We start from the raw sequence: 19,330 nt of genomic DNA, 5'->3' as shown, positions 1-19,330 counted from the left end.
GCGAGGCAGACGGATGCCGATTCCTGATCGATTTCAGAATGAAGTTGATCAGGAATCAGCCCGTGGTGTATGAGCAGCCGACAGATCTCTCTCTCTCATCAGATTCAGTCAGAGAGAGATCTGTGTCTTGGTGGAATCTGCCCATCATTTATAGTCTGAGCACTCCGCTGTGGAGCAATGCATTTCAGCGCTGCTAGATTTGGGTGCAGCCGGCGCCACCATAGACTATTATAGGAATCACATCTATATCGGCTCTCAGGGAGTAACGTCGCTGCCATCAGAAGATGGAGATGAAGTTACTTTTAAAACACAATAATTTGGCCGCCAGCAATAGCTGGAAGCTGTATTACATCATTCCCCCACTATCCATGTGGACCTGGAGGGGGGGAATAGTAATGAACACCGCCGGGACTTGTGCAGAAGCAGGATCAGTCATACCGGCTGTATCATGCGCCCAAGTCTCCCGGCGTGATTTCACATGTATGCCTCAGCTGGCACAAGCACTCCAGCAATCCACTCACTACCGCCTCGCAGCTCACCTGTGCCCATCCTCCGCACACTCCAGCAATCCACTCACTACCGCCTCCTCCGCACACTCCTTGCTCACCTGTGTGTCCAGGAAGATGATCCTCTCCTGGCTGATGAAGAAGTCAATGCCACTGGTCTGGTTCCCGGCTCTCTCCCTCACCTCCTGACTCTGCATCCGGAAAACGTACGATCTGCAGGATAAACAGAGATCCTCAGCTATAAGAGAGCTAAGGCAGTGTGCTTGCCATGGGGACCAGCTTACCTTACTTCCCACATGCGGCACTTGCAGGAGGTGTGTGTGGAGGTGGGAGATACAGCTGGACCTCCTCCAACACGCATGTTCTGATCTTGGAATGATTATTGTACTATTTAGCAAAGATCAGAGCGTACTAAAGCCTCGAGGGCGCTTTCACACCGCTGGTAAATCGCAAACAGACCACAGAAATCACGGGACCTCTTAGCAGCTGCATTGTGAATTCTTCGCGTTTAACAATTTTAAACGTTGTGCACGCTGCATTTTAGTCAGCATTTCTTGTACACAATAAAAATAAATAAAAGAGTGCAATGGCTGAAAAATTCCAAACTCAACTGCATTGCATTGTGGGACTATGTCTCGCAATGTGAAAGAGCCCTGAGAGCCAATCAGGAACATGGAATGACCCATAAGACATCCCAGCGCCCAAATTCCCACGTCACACTTATTACATGTAAGCTAGATTCCCACTGCACAAGTCTGTTCCTAATCTAATGTTATACAAAATATCTTTCCATTTTCATTTGTAACTAAGAATTTGCAGAGTCACCACTAGGGCCTCATATGCAATTCACTTTCTCTACTGAGTCACCTCCCAGGTGGATACTTCCATACACTAATTGGCGGGGTAAAAAAATACAAGTTTTTTTTAGAACATCAGATGTATCGGAGCACTGCCTGGATTATTAATGTATGATTGAGGAGCCATGCAGTGCTGCAATACACATGAGCTTTTATCTGTGTGTCATCTGATGTTGTAAATAAAACGTGGATTTCTTTACCCTGCCAATTAGTGTAGCGGGGCAACCTTCTCGGAATCTGGCTTTTGCGGCGTTTTGGACCCCTTGCTCCCATTGGCTTTGCCTCGGTGGTTGCAGCGGCCCTCCCTCCACTGTTCTGATGTTTTCATACCTTGTCAAAAGCATTTTGATAGCACATTTTCACCAACCTTTTGGTACTTTTTCAATGGTGGAATCCTGAAAAGTTATAGATGCAAATGATCTCCTAGCAGAAAATTCAAAAGAAAAAGTGAATAGCACACGGGCACCTGGTGTATGAGGAGCGATCACAGGGGAGCCGGCAAGCTGAGCTGAAGATTCCACTGTGTAAGAACTGAATGAAACTGCACTTTTTATGTGGCTGGATAAGTCAGGAGAGCCAATAACATGTAAAGCATAATATATAATCTATATCTATATCTCACCTCTGGTCATCGTCTGGAGAGTTAGCGGAGAGAAGGGACATCATTGTGGACTTCCCGGAACCCTGAAATCCAAGAACGCCAACCACAAGGACGTCCGTCTGATCCAGTAAATACTGAAGCAAGAAAGATGGTTTCACAAAGAGAAGGAAAGACACAAGCACATTGCTAATATCCTCAGATATCAGATGACTGTGTAAGACGATGTATGCTGCACTTCGCTTCTTCATATTACATTATGAAGGCAACGGTTATAGATCACTGTAAGCTGCACAGGTGGTAAGGCTGCCTGTCTACAATGCAGCTTTATCACCTCATCAGCTGTCACTATTGAAGGACACCGGACCCCAGGTAATGTGACTTGAGATAAGCAGAGAGGTATGTCCATGCCGAGTCCACATACCTCTGTGCGTTGTCCATTCTTGTCCTCGTCCCTTCTGGTTCCTGTAATCACTCCATGTAACTTTTGGCTGAAGTCAAATTATTAGACAGAAAGAGGCGGGCTTGCTGTGATGTCCCCTCCCATTTCCTGTTCTCAAGGACAGTGAATGGGGAGAGGAAGTGGAGGGAAAAATCACAGCAAACTGCTTCTTACTGTCTGAAAATGTGACTTTAAACACCTTGGAAAGATAGGTTTATGTAGGACAATTCACCTGTGATCCCAGGTCAGAAATCCAGCCATGTCCACCCCTCTACGTTGTCTGCACCTTTCCCTCCAATGTGGCCCCTCTGGCTCCAGGCCATCCCCCTCCATACCCCTGGTGATGGCCCTACCTCGATGGCCCTGTCACCCATTCCTCCCCCCCCCCCCCGCCATATCCCTGGTGATGCCCCTACCTCGATGTCCACCATCCCCCCACCCCATTCCCCTGGTGATGGCCCTACCTCGATGTCCACCATCCCCCCACCCCATTCCCCCGGTGTTGCCCCCACCTCGATGGCGCTGTCACACCAGTTCATGTATTCATCCACCAGCTTGATGCTGTGCTTCATCTTCTGAGGAGGCATCAGCTTTGCCTGGCCGACCACAGCTGCCCGGAGAGAAGAGGGAGGATCATCAGACTATGAGATGGGCCAATGGGAGAGATGAATCTCCTCTCTGCAGACAGGCAATACTTACGGTCCACATTTGCCCCCGCGTTGGCCGCAGCACCCATTCCCCGGTTCTGGATCTGATAGACTGGCTGCGTGGGGCGCTGTCCTTCCTTCTCCACCTTGGTTGTGGCGGCAGTTGCTGGCAAAGCGGCTCCCTCTGCTGTCGGGGCTGCTTTACCCTCCTCTCTGGCCTTCATCAGCACAATGGGCTTTTCAGGAGCGGCTGGGCCAGGGGCCGGGGCCGGCTTAGGCTAAACAAACAACATAAAACTCCAGTCAGAAGAAACAGAGGACTTGTACCAAAAGTAAAATAAGAAACCTGAATAGGATGAAAGTTACTCAGTATGTGGAGAGGTCAGAGGCAGTGAGAACTGACACCTCAGCTGCTGGACAGTGGAACAGGAAGGGAGGTTATTACCCTAACGGACAAGAGCGATTTTCACCTTTCAGTGCTCATCCCTTTCATTTGCCAATAGCTTCATCACTACTTATCACAATTAAATGATCCATATCTGGTTTTTTTCATCACCGATTGGACTTTTTGAGGTTGATATTTGTTTACAGTAATTACTTTATTTTCTATACATTTTAAAGGGAAAAACAAGGAAAAAATGAAAAAATACACTATTTCTCCAATTTCATCCCCTATAGTTTTAATATAAACACTGTTACTGGGCATAAAACCCACACATTTTATCTGCCTATTAGTCCTGGTTATCACAAGATATTAATTATGTCCCTAGCACAAAGTATGGAGACAATATAGTATTTGGAAATAAAGGTGTATTTTCTCTATGGTGTTTTTTCCCCCCACTTTTTTCACGTGCACATGCGCGGGAGCGTGCACATATGTGGGAGCGTGCACATGCGCGGGAGTGTGCACATATGTGGGAGCGTGCACATGCGCGGGAGCGTGCACATATGTGGAAGCGTGCACATGCGCGGGAGCGTGCACATATGTGGAAGCGTGCACATGCGCGGGAGCGTGCACATATGTGGGAGCGTGCACATGCGCGGGAGCGTGCACATATGTGGGAGCGTGCACATGCGCGGGAGCGTGCACATATCTGGGAGTGTGCACATGTGTGGGAGCGTGCACATATGTGGGAGTGTGCACATGCACGGGAGCGTGCACATATGTGGGAGTGTGCACATGCGCGGGAGCGTGCACATGTGGGAGCGTGCACATATGTGGGAGCATGCGCGGGAGCGTGCACATATGTGGGAGCATGCGCGGGAGCGTGCACACGCACAGCGGCAGCAGCACTGTTTGACTTATAAAAACATCCTGGAGCCGTTAAGAGGCTCTAGCAGGACGCTTTTATAAGTCAGCTTGTCATTAAGTGGTTAATCTGGGGATGAGATCTGAGAGTTTAAAGAGAACCCGAGGTGTGTTTAAAGAATGTTATCTGCAAACAGAGGCTGGATCTGCCTATACAGCCCAGCCTCTTGCTATCCCAAACCCCCCTAAGGTCCCCCTGCACTCTGCAATCCCTCATAAATCACAGCCGTGCGGTGAGGCTGTGTTTACATCTGTAGTGTCTGTCTCAGCTGCTCCCCCGCCTCCTGCATAGCTCCGGTCCCTGCCCCCGTCCCTTCCCTCCAATCAGCAGGGAGGGAAGCGATGCAGGCGGGAACCGGAGTTCTGCAGGAGGCGGGGAGAGCAGCAGACTGACACTATAGAGATACACACAGCCAGCTCTGACAAGCTGTGTGTCAGCAGCGTGGCTGTGATTTATGAGGGATTGCAGAGTGCAGGGGGACCTTAGGGGGGTTTGGGATAGCAACAGAGGCTGGGCTGTATAGGCAGATCCAGCCTCTGTATGCAGATAATATTCTTCAAACCCACCTCGGGTTCTCTTTAAAGGTAGCCACACATGAAGCAATGACGGGCAGATCTAACCAAGAAACAAATCTCTCTCTGATGGAATCTGATTAGAGAGAGATCTGCCAGCTGCCCACACACTGCAGGCAGATCAATTTCAGCATGAAATCTCTTGGGAATCGGCCTTGTGACCCTGCGTCCGTCGCTGTCCCCCCCCCCCCCCAATGTTCAGTGTGCGCTCCGGTGCCCAGTGCAGCACATGTGCACATGTGCACGCCGGCAACCACATTGGACATTAGGAGGGACAGCGTCGGGGGTTTTGTCGCTCCCCGTTACTGTCGCGCAGCAGATCAACCCCGACATCTTGCAGCCAATCGACATGCTTGGCCTGAAATTGGTCGCACCATTGAACAGACATGCATTTGGCAGCACCAATTTTCATCCGATTTGATAGTTATAGAATCAGGTGGTCAATCGGCCGCCAAGTCGATAGATGTATGGCCAGGTTACGTCTCCAAAATTCTAGATAAAAGACTTTGTACAGGGGAAACTGCAGTTCTCTATCAGGCTGCGTGTACTTCTGGACAGGGCAATGAGGGGCGGAGCAGGTGGAGTTACATGAATCTGCGGCGACGCCCAGTATTCAGTGACCCCTCCTCCTGTGTATTCTGCCCGGTGATATCCTCACACCCCATCAATAAGCCCCCAGCAAGCAAGAAACACTCACAATAACTGGGATATGACTTTTCTCACCTATCTTTTCCTTTATTCAACTAAAAAATTCCCAAAAAGTTTTGTGTAGAAAAGAAGAAAAATTATTTCCTAGAAAACTCAGGAGAAACAGGGAACAGAATGTCAGGCTTCAAGTGCATTACCCTGACAGCACTCTCCTAGCAGCGCTACACACCGCCTCCGACAAGCAGGCCGCAGGTCACATGACCACTGATTTGGAGATATTATTTAACCCTTTTGGGACCGGACAGAGCTGGCCCCTTAAAGGGAACCAGAGATGAACGTTTCACACAAAATAAACATATCAGTTGATAGCTTGTAAAGAATAAATGCTCTACCTGATAATTTCGCCGCTCTGGTGTGCCTTTTTTAGTGTTTTTTATCCATTATTGCTCCAGGAAAAATCCAATATGGCCACCAGCTCATATCCCTTCTGCTTCCGGGTTATGAGTTGTTCTGGATGTGCTGTCTAGGCTATATGAGACTATGCTGCTATCTAGGCTAAATGCAGCTTTTCATCTGTGTGCTTTCATTTTGGTATGATGTGCAGCTGCCTGTAGGAAGTGTCTCTCATAGGAATGAAACTGCAGTCATCATCAGTATCTATGCAGACAGAGTGCACACTAGTGATGGGTCGTTCGCGAACGAGCCGGCTCTAAGAGCCGGGCTCTTTGCTGCGAACGACAAGAGCCGTCTCTCGGTTTTCAAAGAGCCGATGCCTCAGCCGCCCCACACAGCTCTGATTTGCTGTGTAATAAAGGGCACTGAGGCATGCTGGGAGATGTAGTCCTCCTCTTGCAGCTTGTACGAGTGAATGGGGCGGAGCAGAGCAGTAGCAGGAGGGATTGCCCAGTCAGAGAAGCAGTCTGGAGTTGTCATGGAGATGGGGGCGGGGCTTTTACTCCGATTCTGAGTGGTGTTTAGTGATATTTAACGAAGAGCCGATTCAGAGCCGTAATCTTTAATGGGAGCCGAATCAGAAGAGCCGATTCTCCGAGAAGAGCCGGAATTCCCATCACTACTGCACACAGAGCACACAGGGATCATATTGCAGCCACAGAGCTTCTCTCTCAGCAGGAGCATGTCATCACAGCTCTCAGTATGTAAAGCAGGAAATCTGAGCCAGGAGGGGGAAGGCTTGGGCTTGAAAAGACTCCACAGAAGAGTGACTCAGCTATAATAATTCCAGGTCAAACCTAGACTGAATAGTTCTTATCACAGCTGATAATAGACTAATTAAGCAGATAACAATGAAACTAAAAGCAGGGTAGGTGTTTACTGTCATGTTCCCACTGATAAATGTAATAAAATACATGAGGGTGCTTCCTCTCTGGTTCTCTTTAAGGACCTTTCCCTACAGTGCTCTGGGATTGGCTCACAGTAATTACGGGGCCATGCCAATGAAATTGCTGAGACTGAGACAGCAGAGTGAGCGGGTGCAGCGGCGGGACAGTGGTGAGGACGGCGTAAGAGCGCGACGGGCAATAGTCGGAATCCACATCCTGTCAGAGCCGCACAGCCACCAGCAGGATGCAGATTCCAACCACGCCGGTCTGTAAGCAGATAAAGTGATACTGCAGACAGAGCAAATAATCAGGGGTCACACTGCTGCAAAGCGCTAAAGTGGGAACACCAGACAGACAGTGCTGTCTCTGCACTACCGTAACACAAGTAAGCGTCTGCAGGCCTCAGGCTCAGCCATGCACAAGCGTGTCTCCCCCATTCACAGACATGCAGAATGCCACAGTAAGCAGTGTGGTGCTGTCTCTGCACTATCCTCATCACATACTGTATGCACTGCTGTAATCTGCACAGCCATGCACAAGCGTGTCCCCCCCATACACAGACATGCAGGAAGTCACAGGGAGCATCGTGGTGCTGTCTCTGCACTACCCTCATCACATACTGTATGCACTGCTGTAATCTGCACAGCCATGCACTAGAGTGCCTCCCCCATACACAGACATGCAGGATGCCACAGGAAGCAGTGTGGTGCTGTCTCTGCACTACCCTCATCACATACTGTATGTGCTGCTGTAATATGCACAGCCATGCACAAGTGTGTCTCCCCCCATACACAGACATGCAGGATGCCACAGGAAGCAGCGTGGTGCTGTCTCTGCACTACCCTCATCACATACTGTATGTGCTGCTGTAATATGCACAGCCATGCACAAGCGTGTCCCCCCCATACACAGATATGCAGGATGTCACAGGGAGCAGCGTGGTGCTGTCTCTGCACTACCCTCATCACATACTGTATGCACTGCTGTAATCTGCACAGGCATGCACAAGCGTGTCTCCCCCATACACAGACATGCAGAATGCCACAGGAAGCAGCGTGGTGCTGTCTCTGCACTATCCTTGTGTATCATGTACTGTATGTAATCTGCACAGCCATGCACAGGCGTGTCCCCCCCATACACAGACATGCAGAATGCCACAGGAAGCAGCGTGGTGCTGTCTCTGCACTACCCTCATCACATACTGTATGTGCTGCTGTAATCTGCACAGCCGTGCACAAGCGTGTCCCCCCCATACACAGACATGCAGAATGCCACAGGAAGCAGTGTGGTGCTGTCTCTGCACTACCCTCATCACATACTGTATGCACTGCTGTAATATGCACAGCCATGCACAAGCGTGTCCCCCATACACAGACATGCAGAATGCCACAGGGAGCAGCGTGGTGCTGTCTCTGCACTATCCTCGTGTATCATGTACTGTATGTAATCTGCACAGCCATGCACTAGAGTGCCTCCCCCATACACAGACATGCAGGATGTCACAGGAAGCAGCGTGGTGCTGTCTCTGCACTACCCTCATCACATACTGTATGTGCTGCTGTAATATGCACAGCCATGCACAAGTGTGTCTCCCCCCATACACAGACATGCAGGATGCCACAGGAAGCAGCGTGGTGCTGTCTCTGCACTATCCTCGTGTATCATGTACTGTATGTAATCTGCACAGCCATGCACTAGAGTGCCTCCCCCATACACAGACATGCAGGATGTCACAGGAAGCAGCGTGGTGCTGTCTCTGCACTACCCTCATCACATACTGTATGCACTGCTGTAATCTGCACAGCCATGCACTAGAGTGCCTCCCCCATACACAGACATGCAGGATGCCACAGGAAGCAGTGTGGTGCTGTCTCTGCACTACCCTCATCACATACTGTATGCACTGCTGTAATATGCACAGCCATGCACAAGCGTGTCTCCCCCATACACAGACATGCAGGATGTCACAGGGAGCAGCGTGGTGCTGTCTCTGCACTACCCTTATCACATACTGTATGCACTGCTGTAATATGCACAGCCATGCACAAGCGTGTCCCCCCCATACACAGACATGCAGGATGTCACAGGAAGCAGCGTGGTGCTGTCTCTGCACTATCCTCATCACATACTGTATGCACTGCTGTAATCTGCACAGCCGTGCACAAGCGTGTCTCCCCCATACACAGACATGCAGAATGCCACAGGGAGCAGCGTGGTGCTGTCTCTGCACTACCCTCATCACATACTGTATGTGCTGCTGTAATATGCACAGCCATGCACAAGCGTGTCACAGACATACAGAATGTCACAGGAAGCAGTGTGGTGCTGTCTCTGCACTACCCTCATCACATACTGTATGCACTGCTGTAATCTGCACAGCCATGCACTAGCGTGCCTCCCCCATACACAGACATGCAGAATGCCACAGGAAGCAGCGTGGTGCTGTCTCTGCACTACCCTCATCACATACTGTATGCACTGCTGTAATATGCACAGCCATGCACAAGCGTGTCCCCCCATACACAGACATGCAGAATGCCACAGGAAGCAGTGTGGTGCTGTCTCTGCACTACCCTCATCACATACTGTATGCACTGCTGTAATATGCACAGCCATGCACAAGCGTGTCCCCCCATACACAGACATGCAGAATGCCACAGGAAGCAGCGTGGTGCTGTCTCTGCACTACCCTCATCACATACTGTATGCACTGCTGTAATATGCACAGCCATGCACAGGCGTGTCCCCCCCATACACAGACATGCAGAATGCCACAGGAAGCAGCGTGGTGCTGTCTCTGCACTACCCTTATCACATACTGTATGTGCTGCTGTAATATGCACAGCCATGCACAAGCATGTCTCCCCCATACACAGACATGCAGAATGCCACAGGAAGCAGCGTGGTGCTGTCTCTGCACTACCCTCATCACATACTGTATGCACTGCTGTAATCTGCACAGCCATGCACAAGCGTGTACCCCCCATACACAGACATGCAGAATGCCACAGGGAGCAGCGTGGTGCTGTCTCTGCACTACCCTCATCACATACTGTATGTGCTGCTGTAATCTGCACAGCCATGCACAAGCATGTCTCCCCCATACACAGACATGCAGAATGCCACAGGAAGCAGTGTGGTGCTGTCTCTGCACTACCCTCATCACATACTGTATGCACTGCTGTAATATGCACAGCCATGCACAAGCGTGTCCCCCCCATACACAGACATGCAGAATGCCACAGGGAGCAGCGTGGTGCTGTCTCTGCACTACCCTCATCACATACTGTATGCACTGCTGTAATCTGCACAGCCATGCACAGGCGTGTCCCCCCCATACACAGTCATGCAGAATACCACAGGAAGCAGTGTGGTGCTGTCTCTGCACTACCCTCATCACATACTGTATGCACTGCTGTAATATGTACAGCCATGCACAAGCGTGTCTCCCCCATACACAGACATGCAGAATGCCACAGGGAGCAGCGTGGTGCTGTCTCTGCACTATCCTTGTGTATCATGTACTGTATGTGATCTGCACAGCCATGCTCAGGCGTGTCCCCCCCATACACAGACATGCAGGATGTCACAGGAAGCAGCGTGGTGCTGTCTCTGCACTACCCTCATCACATACTGTATACACTGCTGTAATCTGCACAGTCGTGCACAAGTGTGTCTCCCCCATACACAGACATGCAGAATGCCACAGGAAGCAGCGTGGTGCTGTCTCTGCACTACCCTTATCACATACTGTATGCACTGCTGTAATCTGCACAGCCGTGCACAAGCGTGTCTCCCCCATACACAGACATGCAGAATGCCACAGGGAGCAGCGTGGTGCTGTCTCTGCACTATCCTCATCACATACTGTATGCACTGCTGTAATCTGCACAGCCATGCACAAGCGTGTCCCCCCCATACACAGACATGCAGGAAGTCACAGGGAGCATCGTGGTGCTGTCTCTGCACTACCCTCATCACATACTGTATGCACTGCTGTAATCTGCACAGCCATGCACTAGAGTGCCTCCCCCATACACAGACATGCAGGATGCCACAGGAAGCAGTGTGGTGCTGTCTCTGCACTACCCTCATCACATACTGTATGTGCTGCTGTAATATGCACAGCCATGCACAAGTGTGTCTCCCCCCATACACAGACATGCAGGATGCCACAGGAAGCAGCGTGGTGCTGTCTCTGCACTACCCTCATCACATACTGTATGTGCTGCTGTAATATGCACAGCCATGCACAAGCGTGTCCCCCCCATACACAGATATGCAGGATGTCACAGGGAGCAGCGTGGTGCTGTCTCTGCACTACCCTCATCACATACTGTATGCACTGCTGTAATCTGCACAGGCATGCACAAGCGTGTCTCCCCCATACACAGACATGCAGAATGCCACAGGAAGCAGCGTGGTGCTGTCTCTGCACTATCCTTGTGTATCATGTACTGTATGTAATCTGCACAGCCATGCACAAGCGTGTCCCCCCCATACACAGACATGCAGAATGCCACAGGAAGCAGCGTGGTGCTGTCTCTGCACTACCCTCATCACATACTGTATGTGCTGCTGTAATCTGCACAGCCGTGCACAAGCGTGTCCCCCCCATACACAGACATGCAGAATGCCACAGGAAGCAGTGTGGTGCTGTCTCTGCACTACCCTCATCACATACTGTATGCACTGCTGTAATATGCACAGCCATGCACAAGCGTGTCCCCCATACACAGACATGCAGAATGCCACAGGGAGCAGCGTGGTGCTGTCTCTGCACTATCCTCGTGTATCATGTACTGTATGTAATCTGCACAGCCATGCACTAGAGTGCCTCCCCCATACACAGACATGCAGGATGTCACAGGAAGCAGCGTGGTGCTGTCTCTGCACTACCCTCATCACATACTGTATGTGCTGCTGTAATATGCACAGCCATGCACAAGTGTGTCTCCCCCCATACACAGACATGCAGGATGCCACAGGAAGCAGCGTGGTGCTGTCTCTGCACTATCCTCGTGTATCATGTACTGTATGTAATCTGCACAGCCATGCACTAGAGTGCCTCCCCCATACACAGACATGCAGGATGTCACAGGAAGCAGCGTGGTGCTGTCTCTGCACTACCCTCATCACATACTGTATGCACTGCTGTAATCTGCACAGCCATGCACTAGAGTGCCTCCCCCATACACAGACATGCAGGATGCCACAGGAAGCAGTGTGGTGCTGTCTCTGCACTACCCTCATCACATACTGTATGCACTGCTGTAATATGCACAGCCATGCACAAGCGTGTCTCCCCCATACACAGACATGCAGGATGTCACAGGGAGCAGCGTGGTGCTGTCTCTGCACTACCCTTATCACATACTGTATGCACTGCTGTAATATGCACAGCCATGCACAAGCGTGTCCCCCCCATACACAGACATGCAGGATGTCACAGGAAGCAGCGTGGTGCTGTCTCTGCACTATCCTCATCACATACTGTATGCACTGCTGTAATCTGCACAGCCGTGCACAAGCGTGTCTCCCCCATACACAGACATGCAGAATGCCACAGGGAGCAGCGTGGTGCTGTCTCTGCACTACCCTCATCACATACTGTATGTGCTGCTGTAATATGCACAGCCATGCACAAGCGTGTCACAGACATACAGAATGTCACAGGAAGCAGTGTGGTGCTGTCTCTGCACTACCCTCATCACATACTGTATGCACTGCTGTAATCTGCACAGCCATGCACTAGCGTGCCTCCCCCATACACAGACATGCAGAATGCCACAGGAAGCAGCGTGGTGCTGTCTCTGCACTACCCTCATCACATACTGTATGCACTGCTGTAATATGCACAGCCATGCACAAGCGTGTCCCCCCATACACAGACATGCAGAATGCCACAGGAAGCAGTGTGGTGCTGTCTCTGCACTACCCTCATCACATACTGTATGCACTGCTGTAATATGCACAGCCATGCACAAGCGTGTCCCCCCATACACAGACATGCAGAATGCCACAGGAAGCAGCGTGGTGCTGTCTCTGCACTACCCTTATCACATACTGTATGCACTGCTGTAATCTGCACAGCCGTGCACAAGCGTGTCTCCCCCATACACAGACATGCAGAATGCCACAGGAAGCAGTGTGGTGCTGTCTCTGCACTACCCTCATCACATACTGTATGCACTGCTGTAATATGCACAGCCATGCACAAGCGTGTCTCCCCCATACACAGACATGCAGAATGCCACAGGAAGCAGCGTGGTGCTGTCTCTGCACTACCCTTATCACATACTGTATGCACTGCTGTAATCTGCACAGCCATGCACAAGCGTGTCTCCCCCATACACAGACATGCAGAATGCCACAGGGAGCAGCGTTGTACTGTCTCTGCACTACCCTCATCACATACTGTATGCACTGCTGTAATATGCACAGCCATGCACAAGCGTGTCTCCCCCATACACAGACATGCAGAATGCCACAGGGAGCAGCGTGGTACTGTCTCTGCACTACCCTCATCACATACTGTATGCACTGCTGTAATCTGCACAGCCATGCACAAGCGTGTCTCCCGCATATACAGACATGCAGAATGCCACAGGAAGCAGCGTGGTACTTACTCGCTCAGCGGCGGGTTTGGCCAGGATGATGGGGGTCTTCTGCATGGTGTAGCCACTGCTTTCATCATTGCCATCCTACAACACGGGAGACATCAATGCACAGAGTGAGATACAGATCACTGCGCGACAGCAGCCGATCCGGGAAATAATGACAGATGACACAAGTCAGGAATACACAGGAGAGGAGCATTCTACCTCCTCGTATGATTCAATCCTGATCACTTGGAGATCTCACCAAGATTTGACTGAAATGTGGTCACCGATAGCTCTATACTGAGGCCATACTAACCTACAGTGATGTGAAAAACTATTTGCCCCCTTCCTGATTTCTTATTCTTTTGCATGTTTGTCACACTAAAGAGACTCCGTAACAAAAATTACATCCTGTTTTTTATCATCCTACAAGTTCCAAAAGCTATTCTAATGTGTTCTGGCTTACTGCAGCACTTTGTACTATCACAGTCTCTGTAATAAATCAACTTATCTCTCTCTTGTCAGACTTGTCAGCCTGTGTCTGGAAGGCTGCCAAGTTCTTCAGTGTTGTGGTTCTGTGATGCATCTCCCCCCTTCTGGCCCCTCTATGCACACTGCCTGTGTATAATGATCTCTTGAGATACAAAAGGAAGGCTGTATACAGCCTGCTTATGTATGGATGTATTTTCTATGTGTGGACATACTGTACATCAACCTACTTCCTGTTTTGGTGGCCATTTTGTTTGTTTATAAACAAACTTTTTAAAACTGTTTTTAACCACTTTTAATGCGGCGAGGAGCGGCGAAATTGTGACAGAGGGTAATAGGAGATGTCCCCTAACGCACTGGTATGTTTACTTTTGTGCGATTTTAACAATACAGATTCTCTTTAAATGTTTCTGCTCATCAAAAACCGTCAACTATTAGTCAAAGATAACATAATTGAACACAAAATGCAGTTTTAAATGATGGTTTTTATTATTTAGTGAGAAAAAAAACCTCCAAACCTACATGGCCCTGTGTGAAAAAGTGATTGCCCCCCTTGTTAAAAAATAACTTAACTGTGGTTTATCACATCTGAGTTCAATTTCTGTAGTCACCCCCAGGCCTGATTACTGCCACACCTGTTTCAATCAAGAAATCACTTAAATAGGAGCTATCTGACACAGAGAAGTAGACCAAAAGCACCTCAAAAGCTAGACATCATGCCAAGATCCAAAGAAATTCAGGAACAAATGAGAACAAAAGTAATTGAGATCTATCAGTCTGGTAAAGGTTATAAATCCATTTCTAAAGCTTTGGGACTCCAGCGAACCACAGTGAGAGCCATTATCCACAAATGGCAAAAACTTGGAACAGTGATGAACCTTCCCAGGAGTGGCCGGCCGACCAAAATTACCCCAAGAGTGCAGAGAAAACTCATCCGAGAGGCCACAAAAGGCCCCAGGACAACAGCTAAAGAACTGCAGGCCTCACTTGCCTCAATTGCCTTAATTAAGGTCAGTGTTCACGACTCCACCATAAGAAAGAGACTGGGCAAAAACGGCCTGCATGGCAGATATCCAAGGCGCAAACCACTTTTAAGCAAAAAGAACATTAAGGCTCATCTCAATTTTGCTAAAAAACATCTCAATGATTGCCAAGACTTTTGGGAAAATACCTTGTGGACTGACGAGACAAAAGTTGAACTTTTTGGAAGGTGCGTGTCCCGTTACATCTGGCGTAGAAGTAACACAGCATTTCAGCAAAAGAACATCATACCAACAGTAAAATATGGTGGTGGTAGTGTGATGGTCTGGGGTTGTTTTGCTGCTTCAGGACCTGGAAGGCTTGCTGTGATAGATGGAACCATGAATTCTACTGTCTACCAAAAAATCCTGAAGGAGAATGTCCGGCCATCTGTTTGTCAACTCAAGCTGAAGCAATCATGGGTGCTGCAGCAGGACAATGACCCAAAACACACCAGCAAATCCACCTCTGAATGGCTGAAGAAAAACAAAATGAAGACTTTGGAGTGGCCTAGTCAAAGTCCTGACCTGAATCCTACTGAGATGTTGTGGCATGACCTTAAAGGATACCCGAAGTGACATGTGACATGATGAGATAGACATGGGTATGTACAGTGCCTAACACACAAATAACTAGGCTGTGTTCCTTTCTTGTTTTGTTTCTCTGCCTGAAAGAGGTAAATATCAGGTATGTAAGTGGCTGACTCAGTCCTGACTAAGACAGGAAGTGACTACAGTGTGACCCTCACTGATTAGAAATTCCAACAATAAAACACTTTCCTAGCAGAAAATGGCCTCTGAGAGCAAGAAAGAGGTAAAAAGGGGAATTTCTTATCCGTGAGGGTCACACTGTAGTCACTTCCTGTCTGAGTCAGGACTGAGTCAGCCACTTACATACCTGATATTTAACTCTTTCAGACAGAGAAAGAAAAAAAAAGGAACACAGCATAGTTATTTGTGTGCTAGGCACTGTACATACACATGTCTATCTCATCATGTCTCATGTCACCTCGGGTATCCGTTAAAAAGGCGGTTCATGCTAGAGAACCCTCAAATAAAGCTGAATTACAACAATTCTGCAAAGATGAGTGGGCCAAAATTCCTCCAGAGCGCTGTAAAAGACTCGTTGCAAGTTATCGCAAATGCTTGATTGCAGTTATTGCTGCTAAGGGTGGCCCAACCAGTTATTAGGTTCAGGGGGCAATTTCTTTTTCACACAGGGCCATGTAGGTTTTGAGGTTTTTTCCTCACTAAATAAAAACCATCATTTAGAACTGCATTTTGTGTTCAATTATGTTATCTTTGACTAATAGTTAACGTTTTTTGATGAGCAGAAACATTTAAGTGTGACAAACATGCAAAAGAATAAGAAATCAGGAAGGGGGCAAATAGTTTTTCACATCACTGTATATGGAGGCGGTACTGTTATCGGTTAGGAGGAGGAGCTATGAGGCATAGCTCCTCCTCCTAATCGATAATATTACCGCTGTGCTGAATATCAGAATTCTTATTCATGAAATTGATATTGATAATGGACAGTTTGTCACTCAGCTTTAGGGAGTCGATCACAGGCAGATTCAGTAGAAAATTGTCAAAATCTGCCATTGCCAATAAAATATGGACCAAACTCAGCATCTATCTGTTCTGTTCGGGCGTTTTCTAACAATGCCAGTTGCCTGGCTGTCATGTTGAGCTTATGGCTTTTTTTTTGAGTCACAGTCCTAGAACCAGCATGCAGCCTGTGGAGTCACAGCCCTGAAACCAGCATGCAGCCAGTGGAGTCACAGCCCTGAAACCAGCATGCAGCCAGTGGAGTCACAGCCCTGAAACCAGCATGCAGCCAGTGGAGTCACAGCCCTGAAACCAGCATGCAGCCAGTGGAGTCACAGCCCTGAAACCAGCATGCAGCCAGTGGAGTCACAGCCCTGAAACCAGCATGCAGCCAGTGGAGTCACAGCCCTGAAACCAGCATGCAGCCAGTGAAATCACAGCCCTGAAACCAGCATACAGCCAGTGGAGTCACAGCCCTGAAACCAGCATGTAACCAGAGGAATCACACATGCATGCTCATTCCAGGGCCAGTGACTGTAGTATAAGGAGCACCAGCACAGAAGCTAGGCAAACTCTTTAAACTCAAATCACCTGTGCGGGGTGGGCGGGGCTTAATCTTACCTATCATGACGTCTCTTTGTCCATCCCTCGGCGCCTCCCACGATGCGGTCCACGCACGTCACGTGACTACAAACACTTCCTCCTTCAACCCAGAAGTGTTTTTAGTCACGTGACCGCCGCTTGGACCGCATTGTGGGAGGCGCCGAGGGACGGACGACGAAGACGTCATGATAGGTAAGATTAAGCCCCGCCCTCCCCGCACAGGTGATTGGAGTTTAACAAGGTGAAATCACTATCCGGAATGAATTTGGGTCCAGAGTTGAGCAACTCTATTAGAAACCTATTGCTTGATGCTGGAAAACTGAGTGCCAAAGTCCTCTATGGGGACGTCAGAGCATTTTATTCATTATTGTATTGCATCTTATTGACGATGCCCAGTGATGGAGAACTGAAAGAGAATCTGTACTGTGAAAATCTTACATAAATAAACGTACCAGCCCGTTTGTTGTCTTCTCCTAGCCCCCTCTGTGACATTTTCGCAGCTCCCCGCTGCTTTAAGGTGATAAAATCACTGTTTTTGTAAACAATGAAGATGGCCTCCAAACAGGAAATACATCATCAGAGCAGGTGCCTGTTTGCAGAGGCTTCACTCAAATGTGACTTGACTGCTGGAATGTTACTCCACTTGTTGCCTTAGCTGCTTGTCTGGGCTCTGCACTGATCTTTCTGCACTCACAGCTGTTCACAAGGTCACAGCTCCTGAGCCTGCAGACGCTGGCTGTGAGCAGAGACCTTATCTGACTAATACACACAGGGCCTGCAGGGGGCGTGGAGGAGGTGTGTATAACTTCTCCCTATCACAGCAGAGCATTCCTCTCTGCCTCGACAAGGTTTGACAAAGAAAAGAAGATTAGATTTATTACAGAGACAGTGCAACTAGGAAAGGCTGCAGTAATCCACAGCACATTAGAACAGGTACAGGAACCTATAGGATAGAAGAACTAAGGCTGAAACTCGTTACAGAGTCTCTTTAAGGTGCAAATTCCCATTATTTGTGTAAAATTGAGCCCCAGACAGACCTGCCTGGGAAAGCTGCAGTATTCACTGGTGTCCATCGGGGGCAGAGCTGCAGCTAAGCAACTGCCCGGACTATGTGCCCCTTCCTATCTCAGACCCGGTTATAAGCCCCCATACTCACCCATCTCTCCTGCTCCCGATCTCGCAGCATGGGGTCCCTCTCGCGGGGAGGCTCAGAAAGGTTGAGGTTCCCGGAAGGCCCCTGCTCCATCCAGCGCCGCCGCCTGTTGCGCCCCGGAACATACATGCCGGGCTGACTGTGCCCCGAGTCAGACATCGTTCTGTGCAATACAAATAACACACGTTACACAGCAGCCCCAGGAACAGGTACAACGAACACACAAAAAGTCACCCGCTGCCCACAAAAAGCACAGAAGAGCTAAAAATCAGCAGCGTTTCCATTAATGTGTAACTGGAGGTTACCGGGTATCACCCCACTAACCACAACACGCCAAGACTGTCATTCCAGCTCCAAATGTTACAGCTATCACTCAGCCTCTTCTGCAATTATGCCCAGTCTTCTAGACTGGCAGTCCTGCTTGTCCCTCCACCATCTGCTTCCAGCCTGGCTGCCCTGTCTGCCCCCAGCCTGGCAGCCCTCTCTGTCCCCTCCACCCCCAGCCTGGCAGCCCTCTCTGTCCTCTCCAACCCCAGCCTGGCAGCCCTCTCTGCCCCCTCCACCATCTGCCCCCAGCCTGGCAGCCCTGTCTGCAGCTCCACCACCTGCCCCCAGCCTGGCAGCCCTCTCTGCCCCCTCCACCTCCAGCCTGCAAGCCCTACCTGCCCCCTCCCCCATCTGCCCCCAGCCTGGCAGCCCTCTCTGTCCCCTCCATCACCTGCCCCCATCCTGGCAGCACTCTGCCCCTCCACCCTCAGCCTGGCAGCCCTCTCTGCCCCTCCCCCATCTGCCCCCAGTCTGGCAGCCCTCTCTGCCCCTCCACCCTCAGCCTGGCAGCCATCTCTGCCCCTCCCCCATCTGCCCCCAGCCTGGCAGCCCTCTCTGCCCCTCCACCCTCAGCCTGGCAGCCCTCTCTGCCCCTCCCCATCTGCCCCCAGCCTGGCAGCCCTCTCTGCCCCTCCACCCTCAGCCTGGCAGCCCTCTCTGCCCCTC

General features: G+C 49.9%; 1 protein-coding gene across 1 annotated transcript in view; it reads right to left on the bottom strand.

The window, feature by feature from the left end:
* SMG9 (SMG9 nonsense mediated mRNA decay factor) overlaps positions 1–19,330 on the bottom strand; it is a 67,469-nt gene that overhangs the window by 47,456 nt on the left and 683 nt on the right. Inside the window, exons 2-7 of the mRNA XM_068242005.1 lie at positions 18,341–18,500; positions 13,550–13,624; positions 3,103–3,328; positions 2,916–3,013; positions 1,986–2,098; positions 608–719 (exon numbers count right to left, since the gene is read on the bottom strand). Coding sequence (XP_068098106.1) covers positions 608–719; positions 1,986–2,098; positions 2,916–3,013; positions 3,103–3,328; positions 13,550–13,624; positions 18,341–18,496 — 780 coding nt within the window. The 5' untranslated portion in view covers positions 18,497–18,500. The remainder of the gene's footprint in view (positions 1–607; positions 720–1,985; positions 2,099–2,915; positions 3,014–3,102; positions 3,329–13,549; positions 13,625–18,340; positions 18,501–19,330) is intronic.

The sequence above is a fragment of the Hyperolius riggenbachi genome, chromosome 6, assembly GCF_040937935.1.
Source record: "Hyperolius riggenbachi isolate aHypRig1 chromosome 6, aHypRig1.pri, whole genome shotgun sequence".
Taxonomy (NCBI): domain Eukaryota; kingdom Metazoa; phylum Chordata; class Amphibia; order Anura; family Hyperoliidae; genus Hyperolius; species Hyperolius riggenbachi.
The sequence above is the reverse complement of the archived record's forward strand: the minus strand, read 5'-3'. Positions and strand labels throughout refer to the sequence as shown.